This window comes from Orcinus orca, chromosome 14, assembly GCF_937001465.1.
Source record: "Orcinus orca chromosome 14, mOrcOrc1.1, whole genome shotgun sequence".
Taxonomy (NCBI): domain Eukaryota; kingdom Metazoa; phylum Chordata; class Mammalia; order Artiodactyla; family Delphinidae; genus Orcinus; species Orcinus orca.
Genome location: NC_064572.1, coordinates 55504510 through 55527124, shown reverse-complemented (window position 1 = coordinate 55527124; position 22615 = coordinate 55504510). Strand labels below are relative to the sequence as shown.

At 45.2% G+C, this 22615-nt stretch overlaps 1 protein-coding gene and 1 pseudogene across 1 annotated transcript; one reads left to right on the top strand and one right to left on the bottom strand.

Annotated features, from left to right (window-relative positions):
* Positions 1-367: 367 nt before the first annotated feature.
* On the bottom strand, positions 368-13525 carry LOC125960991 (translation initiation factor IF-2-like). The gene is made up of 4 exons (XM_049696886.1): positions 13472-13525; positions 8969-9800; positions 7976-8902; positions 368-643 (listed from the first exon to the last, which is right to left on the bottom strand). Exons 1-3 carry the CDS (start codon positions 13523-13525, stop codon positions 7989-7991), a joined length of 1800 nt encoding a protein of 599 aa, XP_049552843.1. The 3' UTR covers positions 368-643; positions 7976-7988.
* A 5062-nt stretch (positions 13526-18587) lies between these two features.
* On the top strand, positions 18588-19502 carry LOC101285292 (ADP-ribose pyrophosphatase, mitochondrial-like; annotated as a pseudogene).
* Positions 19503-22615: the final 3113 nt, after the last annotated feature.

Genomic DNA, 22615 nt, shown 5'->3' with positions numbered 1-22615 from the left:
TTTTTCCACTACACTAAGTCAGTTGCCACAGGTCTGTCTGCTTTTCATCCTCCAAAAATGTGTTGGTGTCTCCCATCTCTTGTTTACCATCACTATAGTGGTGCTTCAGGAGGGACAGACAGTAAACACAGGTCCAGTCCACCAAATTTCTAAATCCCAATAACTCAATCTTACAACCACAGAAACTGCCCCCAAAAGATGATCCTTTCCTTATCAGTTTTTTTTTCCTTATCAATTTTTGAAACATTTACACCTTTTCTGTTTTTAATCGATGCATCTGATTAGCTAAGATACTTTCCCAATTCTTTTAATGTTTACCATCATTTTCTGTCTTTATCATAAAAGCATAAAAAACAAAACAGAATCCTTTTCTGGATACCACAAAATACTTCTGGTTTATTGACTCATTAATTAAGCCTTAAAAGATGGTAGAATTTAGAACACTAGATTATAATTGAAGAAAATACAGGTTGTTTTCATGCAGTAAAGCTGTTTTCATTGACTCCTTCTTGCGACTTCAAATCTAGCCTACGGTGGCCTGAGCTGAAAGGTATTTGCCTTGATAATGTTCAAGTATTTCCAAGAAGACCTTTGACTACTGTACGAAGTCATCATCAACACTGCAGTCTTAGTTATTTTGCTTCTAAAAACAGGCAAAGGAGGGATGATCAGAACAAATAATTACGCATGAATTTTCTCACATCCAAAGGATCACAACTTTTTCACTCCCATTCAAATCTGAAGGCTCTAAGCCTGAAGATTTTGATCTTTAAGGCTGAAAACCCAGGACTTGTCCAAAACACTGAATTCATAGTTATAAGAAATAACTACAGAGTAAAACACTAATATTACACCTTTGATCTAATTCCACTCAAAGAAGCACATATTCTGGACCTGTCAATATTTATAATTGCCTCCTGCTACTACTCAACACTTCCCTGAAAAGAAAAGCAAGCATCTAACAAAGAAAAAAGACTCCTATGGTGGGTAGGGGTGAGGGGTGAAATTGTCCCATTTCTTGAGCTGGGAGGTAGGTTCATGGATGTTCACTTTTTAATAATTCATTGAACTATACATTTACATTTCAAAAGTTATATATGTGTTATATTTTACAGTAAAAAAAAAAAAAAGACCTTTTTAACAGTTAAAAGAGAAACAGATAAAAAGGCAAATTTTTCATTTGTCATGAAACACAGTGCTTTAATCACACTTGGCCAGAACTGTTATACACACTGACATGGATAAAGGGAGAAAAGTTATCATGATTTACCTTCAGTGCCTAAACCAGGGTCCCATCAAATTTCAATAGTCATCTTAGTTGTTTTATTTGAAACATTTTATTTTTAAGAAGTTCTTAAACTTCAAAATTTACCTTGTATACCATATGGTGATATTGATACCTTTTATTTGCATGACACTATTTATTTGCAAAGAGCTTTCACATCAAATACCTGGGAAACAGAACAGGCATTATGTTCTCCCATGCTGTAGATGAGGAAACTGAGGCACGTAATAGTTAATTAGTAAGGTCACTAACAGTGACAGAATCAGGACAAATTCCAAGTGCCGTATGTCCAATGAAAGGCTCCTTAAACATGTTATGAGGAGAAAGAACTTTCCACTTTTCTAAAGTTCTGGATTCAGAAACAGGATATCAAAGCTGGTGGTCTCTGCGATGATATCTGTGAGCTTCCTGAGATTCCCCAGAGAGGAATGAGAAAACAACTAGACATTTCTATGAAATCGATGAACTAAGGACTATGCTCAAACCTTCTGAGTCATTTCACTCACTGCTAGTTAACATAAAAATGCACCTGCTGCCTCAGAAGTCAGTTTAATTCAAACACAAACACAAAGGTTAAGAGTGGTCTATAACCTGTTGCAAGGGGAACAAATGCCTCTCTGCCACTCACAGGGTTTCCAAAGGGGGGATATTCCCTATCCACGCCTGTCTTCCCGCCCTGCACCATACTCTCCCCACAGAGGAGGAGCAATTTATTTGCTTGGTGTGTGACAGCCATGGGTCTGTTTCTCAGTTTACAAATGGATGGAGTTTTTCTATCAAAGATATTTGGCATGAGAGATTTGGCCTCTTTTCTCTTTCTCTGTCTGAACAGTGAAAGGCAGAAACCTGGGTATTTCTGCTCTGCAGCCTCAAACTTTCCATCCAGTAGGCAGTTTCAAAGTCTAGCCTAGGGTGTAGAAGGTGCATAAGACCAATGTGGGTTCACACCAAGCTGTGTCTTCCAGCCTAGGCTGCATCAATAACGAAGTTAATTTTTTGACAACCTGCTGCTTCTTATCTATTTTTTAATTAGTGGGGAAGAAGGGGTGCTTTTCATGTGTCCTCCTCAAAGACGCCATCACCTGCCTTTCGGTCAGAAGTCAGAGCACGTGGACACGACTCCACAGCTCTCCTCAGTGGCTTTCTGTGCCCACAAACACTGGTGCTCTACAAGCAGTAGGCAGGCCGTGTGGTGAGGACACATTGTAAAACTTTGTTCAGTGGATACTTTAATTACTTCTTCTGTCGTGGAGGGCAATACTGAACTGAAATTCAGGGATTCCGGTTCTTTCCAGAGACAGCTCTGCCACATACATCTGCAGTCTGAGGCAGGTCTCAATTTTCCTAGAAAGCCTTTAAGAGACTTTAGCTTCCTCATCTTTTAAATGAAGGAATAACTTCCCTCTTTTAGGGTACTCTCCAACTCTACAGACTAAAAGCTCAGAAAGGCTTTAATAAATGTATTCCAGAATTTTTACAACAGCTATTGACACTGATATACATAATAATCATTTGACACCCTGGCCTCATAGTTCCTGAAGATCAATGAGCTTCTACCTCATGCTGATGTCGTTTCACCATTCCCAGGTTCAGCCAGACTTTGAATTCACATCACTGCGCATTACCCATCCCTCCATCATGATAAGCTACTCAAGAAGTCCCTCAGGCCCTTGGCCACCAGCCCCAGGACTCCCCTCCACACTCCCATTTCTCCCTTTCCTTCGTTCTTGCCCAACCAGCCACTACACAGTCTAATCTCACATCTCCTGCTCATTCTCCCAGCCCATCAACACTAGTTTCACTTGCCTTCCTACTCAACCCGGGACCCATATGGAGTTGGCAGTTTCAACGATACTCACACCATCTCCACTTCCAATTTTCTCAGTATTGCTGGAAAAGTCGTAAATACAGGCATGACTCGTTCTATCACAAGGCTAAGGCATCTGTGCGACCTGTCAGGCCCTTATCACCTTTGGCTCTCGTCACACTCATACCCACAGCTACTCCAAACCTTTCCCCCTCTCCTCCACCTCCCAGCTTTGCCTCTCACTCTCAACGTCCTCTCAGCAAACAGAACTGGCCTCCTCCGTTTTTCTTTCCTTCTTAAAAAGGGGAACCAACCCATTTAAAATGCAGTCACACTCCCTCCCAGCTTCCAACTTTCCTCTCTAAATCTGTTCCTTTTTGCCTTCATTTAATCTTCTTCCCTCCATGTCACATCTGTTTTTCCACGAATAACTATCTTTGTCATGATCAAATGATTTAGTATTAGAAAAGGGACTTTGTTTTAGAATAAAAACAGGCGTTATTTGTTATCCTATAACTGAGCTGGGGTAACAGGTGTGAACGGAGACTGTCCTGGGCAATCGGACGTGTGGCCACCTTATCCAGCTCCCGTGCCTCCTACTTGAGGAGCACTGACCTGGCGCGCGAACCGCCCTCCCGCTCCCTCTCCAGATCCTCAGCCTCTTCCTCTCCACTGACAACCACTCGGCCCACAACGCTCTCGGGCCTTTCTCACGGTTTGGTTTTAAGACTGGCTCCCTGGCCCTCTCATCACCTCAAGTTACAGTCCTCTCCAATTTTCACAGACCAATCCTCACTTATACTTACTCTCTCCGCTTCCTTCCTGCTCAGGCACCTCTCAGGTACCTGGCTGACTTCCATCTCCACTGCCCAACTACCCCTGATGCTCAAAGGCTACTGGCAATGGTCTCACTGACAAATCTAACGACCTTTTCTCAGTCTTCAATCTCAGTGCCTCGACACTGCTACTTGTCCCGTCTAAATTCTCTTTCCTCCCCTTTCTTTACCCTACCTTTTCCTTGTTCTCTTCCAGCTTCTTTCCTCTCGGCATCCTGTCAGCTTCTTTCTGTCTCCCTCCAAGCCCACAAACATGGTTTTTCCAACTCTGCCCTGGTCTTTTACTCTTCTCACCCATACTTTGAACCCTTCTCACAGCTTCACCATCCCCCCTCATAAGGATGCCCTCAAATCCATCTCTGTTTTAAATGGCTGCCATCCATTTGGATAGCTTCATAGGCACAAAGAAATTAACATATCCAAATCCAAACTTCCATTAACTAGACAAATACTTACTGATTGCATACTACTTACAGGTGCTTTAATAGTGGCCTTTCCAACTATTTCCATTTCTGCCATCACCATCCAAAGTCACTCAGCTTCAGTCTCTGACTCCTCCCTCAATTCCCTCATCCAGTTAGCCAACAAGTCCTGCTGCATTTACTATTTCTACACGGTCTCACCCACCCAACTGCCCCCACTCTAATTTAGGTTCTCACTCCTTCTCTCCCAGGAACTATTTTAATAGCTTTCAAAGTGGGATTATCCATGACTCCCCCAATACAGATTAATCTTCTTGAAGCATAGCTTTAAGTCCCCCACTCAAACTACCTTTGATAGTTATCTACTGCCTACTAAACAGGTTCCTTAGCCCAGTGCTCAAGATGCCCACAATATGGTCCTAACGCTGCCAGGCAGCGTGCCGTCCCACTATCCTGCCTCCAGGCTCCTCACCCTACAGCTTAACCACACTCCTCTCCATCCTGGATATGCTCATATACTCTTTCCTTCAAGTCTTAGCACAGGCTGAGCCCTACACCTCTGCCAGCTGAAGTACCACCAGTTCTTTAAAGCTCAAGGTCCCTTAACTAAATCTTCCCCGATTTTTCTGCCTAGAAATAGTGTGTTCCTTCCTTGAAACCACAAAGCATTTTCTTGGGACTTCCCTGGCGGTCGGTCCGTGATGAAGACTCTGTGCTCCCAATGCAGGGGGCACGCTTCGATCCCTGGTGGGGGAACTAAGATCCCGCATGCCGCCCGGCGCGGCCAAAAACAGAAAACGGAAAGCAAAGAAAACATTTTCTTTATGCCTCTATAACAGTGCCTCCATATAATAAAACCTTTGGTCACCTGTCTTATGCTCCCTACATGCCTCCTAAGCCTCTCAAAGAAAGGGTACCTATGTCTGATTAACCCATATACTCCTTATACTGCCTTATATACAGTAAGCTGAATGAGAGGTTGATATATTCAAGTTAACTCTGTATCCACCATATAGCATATAAAATAATGAAGATGTACTTAATATCACCAAAGCTAATTAAGCCAAATTCTTAGGAAGGTCTAGAAATTAACCATTTTTGCAGTTGCTCGTTAGATCAAGGATATATGAATCATTTCAACTAAAATTGTAGAACTCTGCATTCTTTATCAGTTCCTTAAACTATACAGTTAGATAAGATCTTAGAGATCATTTAATTTCCCTCCTTCCATGCCAATCACCAATCCTCCAGCTGATAAAACTGAAGCTTTAAGAAATTAAGCTGCTCCCCTGGTCTCTTAAATCAGAAATCATAATATAACTGTTGCCATTTATTAACGGCCTAGTGTACACAAGGCACTTTCTGTACCTTACCCCAGCGTCACAACAATCCTTCAAGGCAGGTGGTATTACCCCCATTCAGAGACAAGAGAATGCTCAAAAAAGTTAAGTAACTTGCTACAGAGAGCCCTGCTTGTTAGGGGCAGAGCTGAGCTTAGGTCCCTATTCTATCTGGCTGTACAGTCTAGGCTTTTCTAATTGGACACCATGGCAAAGGCAAGACCTACCAGGTGTCCTGAAACAGCCTCCGATTGTTTCTTCAGTGAATAATTATGCCACCTAAGCAAGTGCACACACTTACAAGTTGTAAGCCATTTTATTTGAAATTCTGGAGGCGTGAAAATTAAACAGCAACCTCATTACTATAGAAGTTCTAAGGTTAATTACTGCCAACACTCTGACTTTCTTATCAAAAACATCTTCATTCTGGAAAAGAGATATGTTTTTCTGGTTTCTCAATTCTTAAATATATTTTCAACTTAAAATACGTTTGTCCAACTACACCCAACAACTATGTGTTGAGCCCCTAGATGTCCAAGGCACATCAAAGGCTACAAAGTTGAATACGACCTCATTTCACTCCCTGAGAGTTCACCGGCAAGAGGCGGACAGTCGACTAACCATAGCGACCACTCGTTCCCCAACTATAGGAGCTCTGGCTGATTTGACGACTTCCAACAAGGAGTCAGAACCCTTGGTTCTAATCCTAGACCTGCACACCGGGCAAGTCATCTCACTGTGCCTTAGTTACCTCAGTAAAGGGTCTGATAAAAAGGGATGAAATATGCCAACCAATTTCAAGGTCCCATTTAGCTTTCAACCTGTATTATGTCTGAGCTCACTCTTGAGATTACACTTCTGAAAGTGCTCACAGCTACTGCTATGGAAAGGGAACACTCTTCTTTGGCAGTGACTTTGGAGGCACTGAGTTCTGAAAATATTCCTACAAGTATAAAGCCAACTAATATAAGTATAAAGCCTCCAAAGTTTGTTATTTATAATAAAAAAGTTTACTAAAATTTATCCTCAGAGGAGGTAGTATGAAGCACGACCTTCTAATCCTTCTTCCATTATATTACTGACATAGTTTTAACTTAATTCTTTACGATTCATTTAAGATGTTAAAATTAAAATATAATTTAAAATAACTCCTTCTATCTACTCTTCTATGGAGTTAAGCCGTTGACACTAACAACAACAGAGTTAAGGCCACTGCAGAGATGTATATCTTGTATTTGTTTAGTTAAATTAATACTTCATAGTAAATGCTACCTACTATGGACCTTCCCAAACTGCAGCTCAATTTGAGGTTGGTGTGCAGGCGATGGAGAGGGAGGAATATAGAAATATCAGTATTTCAAATACAAGTGGAAACATATAGCACTGTGGGAATCTGACTTTGCCGATTCCCTTTCAATATCCTGTACCTTTTTTTTTCAACTAGCACAGATAATATTTTTAATCATCCATTAACTTATACAGCCAACACCCTTTCTCTCGACAAGGCTCCACATGCCTTGTACTCAGCATCTTAGGGTATGATGCTCAAACCCATCTTGTGCTGTAAGTTAACAGCATAGAGGAGGAAATGAATCAATCAAAAGAAAACTGGAAGAAATTAGAACTGCACCATCTTAGTGTCTTGCCCACGCAAGGCAGTAAATTTCAACTGTCAAAGATAGACCCACCAAGAAATAGGAAAAAGGAATTCATTCATTCACTAGTCAACAAATCCTGACTGCCTAATATGCCAGGCACTGTTCTAGGTGTTAGAGTTACAGCAATGAACAAATCAGGCAAAAATTCCTGCCAGAGTAGAGCTTACCTTCTAGTGCAGAGGGGCAGGACTTAAAGAACACCCAAGAAAATCCTTTCAGATAGCGATTAAGTGCTATGAAGAAAATAAAATAGGACTGGGGGTGGTCCCTGGGGTGAGAGGTTACTTAAGGTGATCAAGAGGGCCTTGCTGAGTAGATGCCATTTGAGGTGAGTCCTACATGATGAGAAAACTTTATTCTTAATCCTACAAGTGTGGGGTATGGTGGGAACGAGTCAAGGTGAGTCTTCAAGGGTGGTCACAGTGGTCAAAAGTTCTTAATTTCTGGCAAACTAGGTTCCTTTTAGGATTTGGCTTATTAAAACAAAACAAAACAAAAACAAATCCTCAAACCTAAACCTTTAAGTAGAACTCCTCTACTTAGGAGCCACTGATTTTTCTTTTAAGATCCACTAACTTTTAAACTTTTTGCTGATTACTTTATTGGTACTTAAGTAGAGGCAATTACTAGAAGGATTCCTTCAGAGCCATCCAGATTCTGAATGAGAGACGATCCAACCCTGCAGCGAATCAGCGCTCCTCCACCGACTCATCAACACAGCCAGGTGGAATCTTGTTAACTCTTCTAACAACGGGAAACAAGCCTCGGGAAATGTGGGGACTCTGCCACCCCCAAAGTTCCCCCAAATTGCGGGAGGAGGGGGAAAAATAAGCCGCCGCCCTTTTGCATTCTCTCTCCCGCGGCCCTCCAAGGCGTCACCGCCGAGGAAGGGTCGCCGTCCCTGGGTCAGAGGCACACCGGGAGTATGCGCGGGGTGGACCCCGCAGGAATCATCGGCGCCCAGTCTGCGGGGCGATGATTCATTAACCGCCCCGGAGCCCACGGCCACACGTTCCGAGCGCACTAGGACGGCCGCACACGCAGCTTCTTTAATATTAAACAAATGTTTCAAAGTACAAACGCCCGGAGCCAGAAACGAGTAGACCCAGGCAAGGCGGCGGAGAAGAAACAGCACGTTTCGGCCGCTGCCCGAATGTTCCCGGGGCCGGGAGGGGAGCTGCGGGCACGTCGGTCCACCCGGCCGCCGCCCCGCACCTCCCCGTCCCCGGCAGGCGCGCGGGCAACACCCGCAGGGGGCGAGGAGGGCGCACAGGTGGGTCCCCGCTGGCCCTGACTCCCGCCCCTCCCCGCCCCTCGCGGAAGGCCAACGCGCCGCCCGCTCGCCCCTTTCCTCTCCGTGACATCTTATATAATAACCCGAGCTAATCAAAACGGAAGCGACGCGCGCTGCCGGGGCCCGACTCCCGGCCTCCACTGGATGCTCGCGCCCCGAGCCCCCAGCCCCCCAACTAGGCGCCGGGGCGCGCGGCTCCGGGCGGGGGGAAGGGCCCGAGCGCCGCCTCGGCTCGTCCCTCCTCGGAGAAGGCGCTGCCGCTGCCGGTCCCCGTCAGGAAGCCGCGAGCGTCACAAACTGCGTCAGCTTCTTCAAACACGTTTCACGGGCTCCCTCCAGCCGGGGAGCCAGCCGCTCCGGCGGCCGGGCCGCGGCCGGGGCTGGCAGGAGCCCCTCCGGGGAGGAGAAAGTTCCTCGGGGCCCTCCCCTCGCCCGCCGCGCTTCCAGCCCCTCTCGGCGCGACGCCCGCCCCGCCGCGCAGCCCGCCGGCCCGCCCCGATGGCAGGTTAGGCAACTTGTGACCCCCAGGCGTCTGGCGGCCCCCTCCCGCTCACTGGGCTCCCCTGCCGCCGGGGGCCTCCTCCCGGCCCAGCGGAATACGGCGACGCCAGAAACTTCCCCCGGCCACGCCGGGCGGGGAAACCGCCCGGGTCCCAGCGCATCGCCCTTACCTTGCTCTCGGGAGGCCACGAGCCGGGCGGGCCGCGCGGGGCGCGTGGTGCGCGAGCGCGCGCGCGCGTGGGGCGGTAGGTGAGGGCGCCCGCGCCGGCGGGGGTGGGGCGGGGCCGCGGGCGGGGCGGTGGGGGGGGCGGCCCGGCGGGCGGGCGCTAGGCGAGCAGAGCCGGCGGCGGCGGCGGCGGCGGCGGGCGCGGGGCGAGCGCGCCGAGGGGGCGGAGGAGTTGCAGTGGGTTTGTTTACGCATTGCTGCCCGGCTCGGGGCACAGCCCGCACTCCCTGATTGGACACAAACTGGGGCACAGCCTCTCGCCGCCGCCCGCCAGGCCTCCTCGAGCAGCAGCCGCGCAGCTCCCGGAGCGCCCTACCCGGCACGGCCCGCGGCGGCGTCCGGGCCTGGAGGGGACGAGCCGCGGCGGCAGCCGGGCGCGGGGCCCGCACGTTGGCCCGGGGCTCGAAAGCGCCCACCTGTAGGGGCCCGACCTTGGCAAGGAGAAATTCGAAACTTCGGAGGCTGGAGTCCTCGTATCTTCCAGCCGTAGAAGGAACCCCCCACCCACCCCTTCCCCTCCCCCCTCCCCCTCCCCCGCCAACACACACACACACACACACACACACACACACACACACACACACACACACACACACGGAGGACGCTTGCCCTTGGTGGAGAGAAAAGCCGCTCAATTGAGGTTAACATGCCCCTTTGGTGATGGTCAAGCTGAGGCTTCCCATGTATGAGCCATCTCTGAGACCTCTCAGTTCCTTCGCCTGTCTCCAGCTTCCCTGCGTGTAAATCCGTCCTCCGCGCAGAATTCAAAGTTGCCATCCCAGAATTGACCTTGCCACATGATGCTCAAGATCCTCCGATGACTCCCGTTTCCTCAAACCCCAACTCCTTAGTCTCAGAGCCTTCCATAGCTGGGCCTCCACCTTTCAGCCTCTTTTCCAGTGACCAACCCTCACCCCCAAAACCCTTGTCTACAGACAACACCTCAGATGCCCCTGTTCTTTCACAATTGACTTTGATCCTGCTCTGTTCTCTGCCAGAAGACCCGTAGCCCCCTCGACCTGTCAAACTTTAATAGACTCAACTTGTCCACCATCTCTGTGCAGCCTCCCCGAACCCTGTGCAGAATCCTCCCTTGTGGCTGCCATCAGCCTGGCCTGAGGGTCAGTCGTGTGCCCAACTCTGTGTCCCCACTAGGCTGTGAATTCCTAAGAACAGGAACCTGGTTTTAACAGGGCTCTGAGGATGGGAGAGATGAACGCCTGAAGAATAAAATTGAGTGTCTGCAGCTCTGCTGCAACTGCAAAAAGGAGAGTATCAAAAGGGTCTCTTGATAGACCATCCACAAACCTTATCTTGCAAAACGCAAACACTTCCAAAAACTGAGAATGTCCTCCCAATATGTCTCTGTGTCTCCGCCTCACCACACCTAGCTACATGCCCTCTATACTCCTCATGGGCACTTAATAACCCTTGGAGGAATAAAACTGAGATGTTCCTTATACTGAGGCTCAAGGTGATCAAAGTGAGTACAGTAAGTCATGAAGGAATGGACACGAATGGCCACAAACCCAGTCATTTTACAGATAATTCCCTGGCTAGAGTTCCTCAACTATGGCAGCCACTGTGGATTCATCACTCTCTAATCAAACACTGGAGAATTGGCCCCTGACCCTTCGTAACTCTTGGGTTGGCTGGATTTCTTTCTCTCACGAAATGCATGGCTTTCCCTGAGACAGCTGTCTTTGAACTCCAAGGGTGAATACAACTGAAAGTAAAGTTTTCTTTTCCAGGTACTTCAATAGTGATAATTTAATGCAGTGCATTAGTTACAAAGCTGTTGAAAGAACTAGAATTACAACCAGGAGAAAGTGAGGCAACCCTGAGATTAGCAACTGCTGGGTACATCTCCTCCCCTAGGGCTGAAGGGGCAAAGGGAGGAGGCTGCCAGAACCATGAAGCCTTGTCCAGTGGGAGCTGGAGCCATGAAGGAAGTGCAACTACTGCTGGAGATGCCTCCCAAAGCAGAGAGAGTGAAGGAATCCCCTGGCTCCTTCCTTCCTCTCACCTTCCAGGACCACCCAGTGGTAGAAAGCAGCAGAGGGCAGGGGTTAGAACCCCTCCAATAACAGATGAGAACAGAGAAACGAGAAGGAATGTGAGAGCGCTCTGGACTTGGGTGCTTCACTTGCTTACCTCCAGGACTCTTCCTCTGGGGGTTGGGTTTTGCCAGGGCAGCACAAACCTTTTCTTTCCAAACCCCAGAACTCCCTTCCTCTTTCTTTTTCTCTTTGCCCTTTTGCTTCCACTTCTCCTTCCATCCTCTTCTCTCCCATGACTCCTGTATGTTTACTTTTTCTCTCTTACTTCTCTATCTCTGGCTCTCATTTTTCTCCTTGTGTTCCCATATACCTCCTCCTGACCTCTTTTTTCCCCACTGAGTCCCGTCCCACCTCTGCTTGTCCTACTCCTTCCTGGGCAGGAGGGCAGCCTTCTTCAGCATGAAGGAGATGAGCAAGTTCCTATGCAAGTAACGGAATTCGGAACTATCACACTGTTGCCTCTCTAGACATTATTTCACCTATGTTATCTCATTTTAATCCTCACCTCACACCTAGTAGCTAGGCATCATTGAATAGCACTTTGGTGGCTTCATGATTGTGCATCTCAGGAAAGGGTTTGCTGGTGTGGGTCACCAACAACACTACTGATGGTCCTCTTAACCTTCCTCATCTCCAAGTGTTTCCCTCCACCCTTTCTCCTCCTTATCCTACATCTTTTCCTTTCATTAACACAGATATTTTTTCTAGATCCCAACCCCCAACAGTCTAATACACCTCCAGTCTAAATCTCCAAAGACTGAGAATGGCTACTTGAAAGAGGTGGCATTTCAGTTGGTTTTTGAAGGCTGGATAGAATTTCAGTAGATGGAGATTGAGGAAGGACATTCTTGGTGGAGCAGCGAATAATATGGTCCAACTCTAATGAAACACAAGAGATGGCTAGGAGATAAGACCAGATTTCAGAAATTTGTCTTTGGAGCTCAGTTCTCTAAGACAGACCACTCAGAAACAGAGATTAATCCTAAGTATATTAAGTACAGGTATAATTCATATAATTGGAATCATAACATTTTAAAGCCAGAAAGAAATCTAGACATTGTCTGACCCAACATGTCCATTTTTAAGGGAACTGAGGCCTCCAAGACTTAGGTAACTAGAGTATCATAGTAGTTAACCACGGGCGTTAGAGTTTGACTACTTGTATTCAAATCCCTGCTTTGACAAATGTTAGGTAATATGATCTTGAAGTTATCTGTGTTTAAGTTTCCTCACGTATAAAACAGGAAACATGATAGAACCTACCTCAGTGGGTTGTTGTAAGAATTAAATGTTTTTACAAGTAAAACACATAGCACAGTACCTGTCATATAGTCTGTCTTCAATAAATATAGGTGAGTATTGTAACGTTTTCCTATAGTTATTCAGCTCGCAAACACCAGAGCCAGAACTGGTCCCCCAAACCTTTCAAGCCATAGTTGAATATCCTCTCCATTACTAGAAGTTATGTCTCAGGGTGCTTGTTGAATGCCATCTATGAGACTGTGGTGCTCCTCTGGTCTGCTGTTTAAAGAAGTGCTCGGTTATCCTTCTAGCTCCCATTCCTCTACATTTCCACCAGCCTCAGCAATCCCACTGTGCGGTCAGTCCTGCATATGTGAAGTTCCACAAGAGGAGAGGGACATGAAAAATAGCAATGGACGTGTGTTTCATAGTCAACAATATAGCTGACAAGTTCTGATATAGTCAAATTTTACTAATTTAAATTTCAAAGGACCAAAAAAATCATCGAATTAAAGGAGTTGGAATGATCTGTCATTCTGCAGCCAATGGAGTATCAAACCCGCCAGTTTAAATTCTGGTGGTTCCTTAGGGGAACTCACTGAGATCAAGAAAAAGCCTTCCTTGAATCAAGTGTCCAATCCTTCAATGAGACTGTGATGGTAGAGAATCTTCTTTGTCCTTCCACCGTTCCTTTCTGAGTCTCTGGTCCCGCTTTTCAAAACTCCCCAGCTCCGTGACCTTCATGCAGCCCACTCTCTGGACTGTAAGAATCTTGAGGCAATGAACCACAATCTACTAACCTTTTCACCTCTGGAACGCAGCTCAGGACCTGGGCACAATAGGAGCCCACACATCGTTGAACTGACTGATGTGAGCAATGCCACACATATCAAAAGGATCCCTTCCACCTCCTCCTCCAAAGCTTTGTCTCCTCGGTTGGTTGTCCTTAGCTAGTTGTCAGCCTGCTTCACTAATTCACCAGAAAGCATGACAACAGCTGAATGTGAAATAAATGTGCATTTTACAAGACAAACCACATTCAAAGGGATTTATTTTAATGGTGGAAATCCAGGCAACATTTTAAGAGGATCAGAAAGATATTTTTGGGGCAGCTGGACTGTCGTAACACCTTCACATCACACCACGCAAACTGAAGTTTATCTCTCTGACAAATAAAGGCTACTTGACTTTGATTCTTATACATTTTAGTTTAGATTTCTTGGGTTAATTTGGAGACAGCCTCCATTCTAGATAAGACTGTATTAATTATCCCACCTAAGTAATTTCTTAAAAGGCACAGTTTTCTTTAATCTTAAAAATGTCAATCATTGTCCCATTGTCCTCTTTTACATCAAAGCCAGACTAATGACCCAATACCTTGAGCACTCACTGACTTTTTAAGCCCCAATATCTTTCTTCCACTTCCTCTATTTCATTTACATGCATCCTCTAGGAAGCTGGAAGGAATCCAAAGGATTAATTCTAGATCAACTCCTCATTTCGTAGGAGAGGAAACTAAGGCACAGAGATGTCAGTGGCAGAATCTCGAATTCCCAGCCATCACCCCATGCTCTGTCCATCTAAAAGCGAACTCCGCATTGCCAACTGTCCTCCTGACTTCCCTGTTTCTACCTGTTGCCACCATCCTTTGGGCCCTTTAAGATTAAAATGGGTGGTCTTTGACTCTTCCTTCTCTTCAGGCCTCCCCCTTCCAGTCAGGATATCTCTGACTTGTTTTTCTAGTCTGAACTGGCCCATGATTCAGGGCATTTTCTCTTTACAATTGTGTCACTACAATAGGTTGCTAATGGTTTCATTGTCTCTCGCCAATCTCTTCCTCTTATACCAAGTGAACCTAGCAGAACCATTTAATATAACTTAACTTTTTTAATAGGTATAATAAAGTGGTGACATTTCGCCATATAAAGTCAAATCCAACATGCATTTATACTATCAGTGAAATACACGTTTATTATTGTCAAGCTTTTCCAATTCTGAAACATATACCAGTAACTAGCTGTGTGACTTTAGGCAAGTTATTTAGCTTCTGTGAACTGCCATGTCCTCAGTCTGTTAATTGGTGATCTTATTAGTATATGTGCCTAACTCATAGGGTTGTTTGAGAATTAGGTAAGATAATAAATGTAAAGTAATTAATAATAATCATTGTAATAGGTGCTATTTGTTGAGGTTTTACTATGGGTCAGGCATTATTCCAAGCTCTTTAAATGAATTATATCACATTGACCCTTTAACATAGATTCCATTATTATTCCTAGATGAGAAAACTAACGTCCAAAGGAGTTCAGAAACTTTCCCAAGATCAACAAGCCAAGAAGAGGCTGAACCAGGATTCAAAACTGGGCAGTCAAACCTGGGCGAACCTGTAAGCCACAGACTGGTACATAGAAAGCACTTAGTAAATGATAGTTATTTTATTGTTGTTATTTCTTATGAGTATCATCACTTTAAAGAAGGAGAAACCCTTTTCTCTGCCTTCCTTCCAGATTTCTTTCAGAAGTTGAGCCTTAGCATCACTTTGGGAAGAGGTGGGTAATTCATGATAATCCAGTTGCCTTGGTACCACTTGTTTCTGCTTCCCAAAGAGGTTGGAAGGATGATCAGGGATTCTTGCACTGCTAGGGCCCTGTAATCACCCTGGTCTTCCCCGTCCCCATAATATTCTTGATAAAATGGGAATCACACAATCTCTAGTCCAGGAATAGTTCAAAGTGACAGGTCAAAGATTTGTTCTTTGATTGTGCTTAGAGTTCCTTTAGGGCTTTCTCGTGGATGGGACCAGAACATTCTCTCTGTCTAGCTCTGTTTGTTTTTCTGCCTCAGAAGACAATTTAGGAAAGAGAATCTCCCCAGTGGTTTCCCAACCAATAATTCTTTTGGTCTCTATTTTAGTATTTCATTTTCTTCCCTTAGGGCACCTTTTGCATTGTGATCATCAAATGGTCTGATTTAAGTCTTCTTCCCTTTGATGATGCTAAAAGCAAAACAAATCCCTCATTACTGGTTTTGATGTTCCTTACCAGGTGCTCCATCAACTCTTACTTGGTCCAGTCTAATTCTGAATTTACTTGACACACCATGCCTTCCTTGCTCCCTTGCCTTCCTCAAGTGTCATTGCCCCCTGGCATCTGGTTGTTTATATTTGAACATCTGGTCTTTTTGCTTCATAGCATTTGACCTTGGCCTTCCAATGATGAGATTTTCATACATCCTGGAATCATACAATTTTAAAGCCAGAAGGACTTTTGTAGATAACAGAGGCCATCTGATTCCTTTTATATGAAGAATCAGGACCCAAGGAAGCCAAGGTTGGATGCTGAGCTACACAGCCTATGATGGGGAAGCTAGAACCAGACCCAATACTTCTGCTTCTTTCGTTTCTTGTGAGTTAGATTATGATACCTGGAAATAATAATATGAGGAATATACAAGTGTCTTCTCCCAAAATGTTTAAATTTTCATATCAGTGGTTTTCCTAATACATTTCCGGGAGGCTCAGAAGAATAGGAATTCCATGATTGAAAAAATGAAGCCATAAGAAGACATGAGTTTCAGAGCTGGGACCATGCCCCTTAATGATCATCTTTCTTTTCTAGTGGTACTTTGCACACAGCAAATTCTCAACAATGATGACGATGGTTAATGATGACCAGGTCTCATATGTGTCTGCTTTCAATTCTCTTCTACCATTTTGTTCTCTATAGTCCCAGCTGTTTCTGGGTTTCAAGCCTTTCGGAAGCGTAGCTCATTCAGTTTATGAGGGTGATGAGTGAGTATTCAGTAGCTGTCTTCCAATAGTGATGATGATGATGATAACTTGAAAGGATTAGAGATCTACCCCCAAGCACACATATGTATTTTGAAACTCTTCTAAACTTGAGGAAGTGTGTTCTTAAAATAATACCAGCTATTGCATTCTCTAGTCGGGTAGTTTGGAAAATACTGGATGAAACAGAATTAAACTGTTGGGTTGATTTGTTTCTACTGGAATTCACAGGATCTTTAAAATATTCTATGAGTCCTAAACTCTTAAAGGAGGGTGATAAAATATGTAGAATTTCCCAAACATATTTGACCATCAAATCATTTATTCCTTGAACATCTTTCTCATAGGAGTGGTGTAATATGGAACAAATTTTGGGAAATGTTAAATATCCTTTGGGTTTAAATTAGAGTATATAGTACTCCATTTGTCCTAAAACTATCTGTTTCAAATGTTCAGAGACCTTTCCCTAGGGTTTGTTTTCTTAGATATAATGACTTAGCCTGTACCGCTGCTTCACATATCATTTCAGGACCTAGACGCTGTTGTTTTTCAGCCTGAATTTTTCCAGACAGTGAATCGTAGCTTATTTAACTCTGATCTTGTATGTGAGCCACTCAATTCCCATGATCATTTCAACTGTCCTGTTCTAATCTGCAGTTTGCAAGGTGCAGGGTCAAAAAGTTAATGATAACTATAGTAATGACAACTAGCATTTCTGAATATGTATGATGGACGAGTTATGTACAGCTTTACGTGTAACAGCCTACTTAATTGTCACCAGAATTCTATGAGGTAGATATTTCTATTTCCATCTTACACTTGAGGAAACTGAAGTGAGCTTTTGTAACTTAAGTAACTTTGCCCAAGAAGATCCCAGTTGAGGAGGGAAAGCTGGGATTTGAACCTGATTGTGTTCAACTCTTAAGGATTACTGTGCACTGCCCTTCCCATGTTACTCCTATTTTTTTTAAAATTTATTTTTGGCTGCATTGGGTCTTCATTGCTGCATGTGGGCTTTCTCTAGTTGTGGCAAGCAGGAGCTACTCTTTGTTGCGGTGCGCGGGCTTCTCATTGCGGTGGCTTCTCTTGTTGAGGAGCACGGGCTCTAGGCGCGCAGGCTTCAGTAGTTGCAGCACGCGGGCTCAGTAGTTGCGACACATGGGCTTAGTTGCTCTGCGGCATATGGAATCTTCCCGGACCAGGGCTCGAACCTGTGTCCCCTGCATTGGGAGGTGGATTCTTAACCACTGCGCCACCAGGGAAGTCCCTACTTCTATTTTTAAATGTATGTGCTGCCTCCTCAACCAGAATCCTTTAAGAGCAGAGGCCATATGGTCCAGACCTCAGTACAATCTTCTGTGCTTGACAGCTCCTGGTATGCGGTAGCCATTACTCCTTTGAATATAAAGCTTGTGCAACCTGCCTAAGCCATTCAGCTAGTAAAATGATGGGCCTGAGATTTGGAACCATCCCCCATACCATGTGTGCACACCTCATGGATTTCTCACCAGGACCATGCAGGGTGCACCAAGTGAGCTTTCTCCTTCAAGGGCACCCTCACCAGGCTTTTGAGCATCCCAAATAAGGAGCCTTTTGTCCCCCAGAGCCTCCAACACATTCTTTCTGCCTTCTCCCAAACAGATACTGGTCCTAGACTAGTGAACTAAGTCTACCCAGAAGACTAATACCCTGCTAAGCAAGAAAGCACTTTTGTTGTGTGCTGATTTTGTTGGTGGTGTTTGAACAATGTTCTCAACCCTTTAGAATCCCTTCCAGACGTTGAAACCTTTCAATGTAGTGAAGTACAAATGCAGCAATGGCCCCAAGGGGGCGCTGGGCGGGGTTTGTGGTGAGGCGCTCATCCTCTGCGGCTCAGCTGTGCCGTTGGCCCCCTACTGGCAAGGTCGGGAGCCCCGCCCTTGCGACTGGAAGCGCCCCACCTGAGAGCAATGGAAATCCTTACAGCCTACTGGGTGGTGAATGGCTGGCATTCACCCAACACAGCCAAAAATGGCCTGGCAAAGGCTTTAGCGACCGTGTCTCTCTCTGTGGCCTTGGCCTCTGTGGCAGTCAGGCCCAGCAGCTGCCCTAACATCTCAGCCGGCTAGAGCCCATTTTCCTCACATGGGTTTCCTCCAAGCTTCATGTCCGTTTCAAACGGCCCTGCTGAGACGCCCCACAAGAAGGCCAGGACATCGCCTTACCCTGGCTCTAAAGTGGGGCAAAGCCAGGTCCCCAACGGGAAAGTGAGCTGGCTGGTTGAGTGGCCGGAATACAAGGCTGTCGAGTACACTTCTGGCTCAGTCTTGGCCGGACCCAGGTGGGCAGACCCTCTTTTGGGTGAAAGAAACTTCTCTCTTAAATTTAATGAAAAGGATGGGCATGTTGAGAGAAGGAGCCAGAAACGGTTGGTATGAGGTTGAAAATGGTAGACCTAGAAATCCTGCAGTTCGGCCAGGGTTGGTTGGCTGAGGGCTTTTGGGGCGTTGGGGCCCCAATCATGCTGCAGATCCCATCTTAACTGGGTGGAAAAAGGATAGCAAGGGAAATACAGTTACCCACCCTGTTTCTGGGAGAAACATCCTGCAATTTGTAGCCATCAAAAGGAAGGACTGTGGGGCATGGGCCATCCCAGGGGGGATGGTGGATCTGGGAGAGAAGATTAGTACCACAATGAAGAGAGAATTTGGTGAGGGAGCCATGAACTCCTTACAGAAATCCAGAGCAGAAACACAGGAGTCGAAGAAACAATTGCACAAACTATTCAGCCAGGAACACTTTGTGGTCTGTAAAGGCTATGTGGATGATCCCTGGAACACGATAACACGTGGATGGGGACAGAGGCTGTGAACTACCGTGATGAAACAGGGGAGGAAATGGATCATCTTCTTCTGGAAGCTGGCGACGATGCCAAGAAAGGGGGATGGGTGGACAATAATGATAAACTCAAGCTTTATGCCAGCCACTCCCAATTTATTCAACTTGTGGCCGAGAAACGAGGAGCCCACTGGAGCGAAGACGTGTACCCCGACTGCCATGGGTAATGGCATGGAGTCTCACGCAAGCCAAAGGCCTTCAGATGAACACAGGTAGATAAGAAGCAAACAACTCAGGACTCCCGTTGAACAGGACGGGAGGATTACTTCTTTTGGTGACTATTTCCCAAACTCTTCACAGGCTGGAAGCTTTGTATCAGGGAATAATATTAGACTCATATGGGGAAATGGAATCACAAACTTTCTGGCTTTCTAATTGGAAGAAGAATACAGTGACCTCTTCTATACGTTGTACACATGGCTTTAACCAAATTATACAACTAATGCTCTTTGAAGAATTATGGGTAAAGCAAAGATAAATTCTTACCCACCGTAGCCTCTACTTTTCATACAGCTTGCATTTGTCAGTTCTTTCTTTCTCCTGATGTGTTAGACTGTGGTTTAATCTAATGTATAATCTGATTTTTGGGTTAACATTTGTTTTTCAAATTTAGCTATATGTGATCTTGTATTCACTGCTTTCAAGTACAGAAGCTCTTTGGTTATTCTTGTTTTAGAACCTTCAGTTTTATGGGAAAAGTTCCATCTCTATTTTAGTCCATAAGGATCAAGTACTTATGAACCAGGAAAAAAAAAATGCAGTGACAAAATGAGCTTAATATCCATCCCTCCCCCTGGTTATCACAACTGTTCTGTCTGTACAGAATGGGCTCAGCTCAAGACATTTGTTCCCTCTCATCTCAGAGGATGAGACCCTCATCTCAGAAGACCCTGCAAATGCCAAGTCCTGGCATGAAGAAGTCTCTATCAAGGAGATGTATGTAATCACAGCCTAATAAAAATATAATTCACATCTACCTTTTCTCCATTAAAAAAACCCCCCAGTGGATAAATGAGAAAGTGTTTATAGTCAGTTTGAAAACAGAGATGCCCCCTGACAATCAGGAATGAGGGGATCTCAGTAGCAACAAATAGGCCAGAAATACATTTCTTCCCTCTCATCATCTAAAACAAGCAAGTTAACTTCATTTGTATGTAACACAATTATGGAGAATTAACTCAAACCACTGTGATGAACCTTTTATGGCTAAAGGGGAAAACTATTTGTAGTTTTGTAGGCATTGATAATCTCATAAGAAAACACTTCCATAACAATACCTAACGCTTATATTCCACTTACTGTGTGCACACGCTCTTTTAAGTGCCTCATTATAGTGACTTATTTATTCCTAAGGATCCCCCTAAGAGGAGGAGGGTACTCTTACCTCACAGGCTGGGCTCTCTAGGAAGCAGACTCTGTGAGGGTGATGAGAATTGCAAAATGTTTCTCAGAGAGGGGTCTTGGGATCCACTCTTGGGGAAGGGAGGAGAAGGAAGCAGGATTGGGCAGGGTGAGATGTTGAGGTTGAAGCCCAGTGAAGCCTTCAGTCAACCCCACATGGAGCTCTGGAGCTGGGAAGGCTCTTCCAGCTGCCCTGAATTGGGGTGAAGGTTCAGGCCTTTATACTCTTTTTTGCTCAGTCATTGGATGTGGGCTGCACGTGGAAGGGGGTGTGACCTTAGGAGAGACCGTTTTCCTCAGCCATGGCAATGCCCAAAGAGGGCTAATAGGTGAATGCCATCTTCTGGTAACACTCCAGCAGCTGAGAAGGGGAATCTGGGGAAGGCAAGGGGCAGGCACTACAGGGTCTACTGTATATCGTCCCCCTATTTTACAGATGATATAACTAAGGCACAGGGAAGTTACAGAACTTGCAAGCTATACCACCAGTGAGTGGCGGAGTGGCAGGTTTTGGGGCTCAACAGTCTACGCCCTTGGCCGCAATACCATAGTCCCTCCAATAGTTACCCTCCTATAGTCCCCAGGTGCCCTGTGCACTGTTCCTTTAAGAAAAGAAAAGAAAAAGAAATCACTATGATATCTCTAACTACATGCACATTTGGTCAGAGTTTCCTTTCCTAAACCCTAAGGACATGCGCACGGTTTCATTTATTTTCCTCATGAAAGATGTCGTATTTACACGGGTGATGACAATTGTAAAATGGTTCACCCATGGATGCCCACCATTGTTCACGCTAAGGAACAAATTTAATACATCACTTTTCTTTGTGACTTCTATAACTGCTTGTTTTAAGGATGGAGCCATCTGTCCTATATATTAGTCTCAGCTCAGTAACTTTTCCAGGTGAGATACGCTCCCTGTCTTTATTTTGAATCATTGGGGCACCTGGTTGGTCTAACATAGTTTGAATGTTCCTAAACTTCATTATTTTTCCAAAATGTAAGTTCCTGGAAAATATAAATACACTCACACACACACACCCCCTGAAATAACGAAGGTCTAATGTCTCTAATGTATCCAGAACAGAATTCTTGATTTTTTTCCCCCAAGAATACTGTTCCTCCATCACTCTTCCAAGGTAATTGGCACCAGAATCCCTCCAAGTTGCACAAGAAAACAAGGAATCCTAGATTCCTTGCCTTCTCTCACCTCCCACATTCAATTCATCTGCAAAATTTAGTCAGCTCCACCTTCAACACAATATACTGGAATCATTCACTGCTTTCCACTTTCAGTGACCACCCTAATCAAGCCACCAACCTCCTTCTCTAGACTGTTGACGTTGCCTCCAACAGGCTTCCCTCTTTCCATTCTTGTCTACCTGTTGGTCATTTTCCACAAAAAATGAAACAACATTTTTAAGAATGTCAGTCACATGTCCAACCCCTCTTAAAACCTTCCAGTGGTTTCATTCTTTACATAAAACACAAACTCTTTACCCGGGCCTACCTACTATGGATGATGTCTATGCTCTAGTCTGACCTGGTCACGTTCTACCCTGGCTAGTCTAGCCTTTCTCTTCCTGGCATTCTTCATATTTGCTTCTGCCTCAGGGCCTTTGCTTTGCTTTTCCATGTCTAGAATGCCCCTTCCATATCTTCACAAAGTTGGTTTTTTGGGTCAGTCAGATCTCATTCAAATAACACTTCCAGAAAAGAGTTTTCCTGGCTACCTAATCTAAAGTAGCTCACCCAATCCGTTTCTACTTTTAGCCTGTTTTATTTTCTACATAGTATTTAGCACCAGCTGAAATTATCCTGTATATTTCTATTTACAAGAGAGTCTGGTGATTTTTCTGTCTTGTTGATTACCATACCA

Bases quoted from the DNA above. Each gene is read 5' to 3' on its own strand.
- LOC125960991 (XM_049696886.1), bottom strand. From the start codon at position 13,525: ATGTGTGGGCTCCTATTGTGCCCAGGTCCTGAGCTGCGTTCCAGAGGT. The intron at 9,801-13,471 runs GTTAGTAGATTG...CTCCTTGCCAAG, and splicing joins TGCGTTCCAGAGGTGAAAAG to GTCGGGCCCCTACAGGTGGG. The intron at 8,903-8,968 runs GTGAAACGTGTT...GGGGACCGGCAG, and splicing joins TCCCCGGCTGGAGGGAGCCC to CGGCAGCGCCTTCTCCGAGG.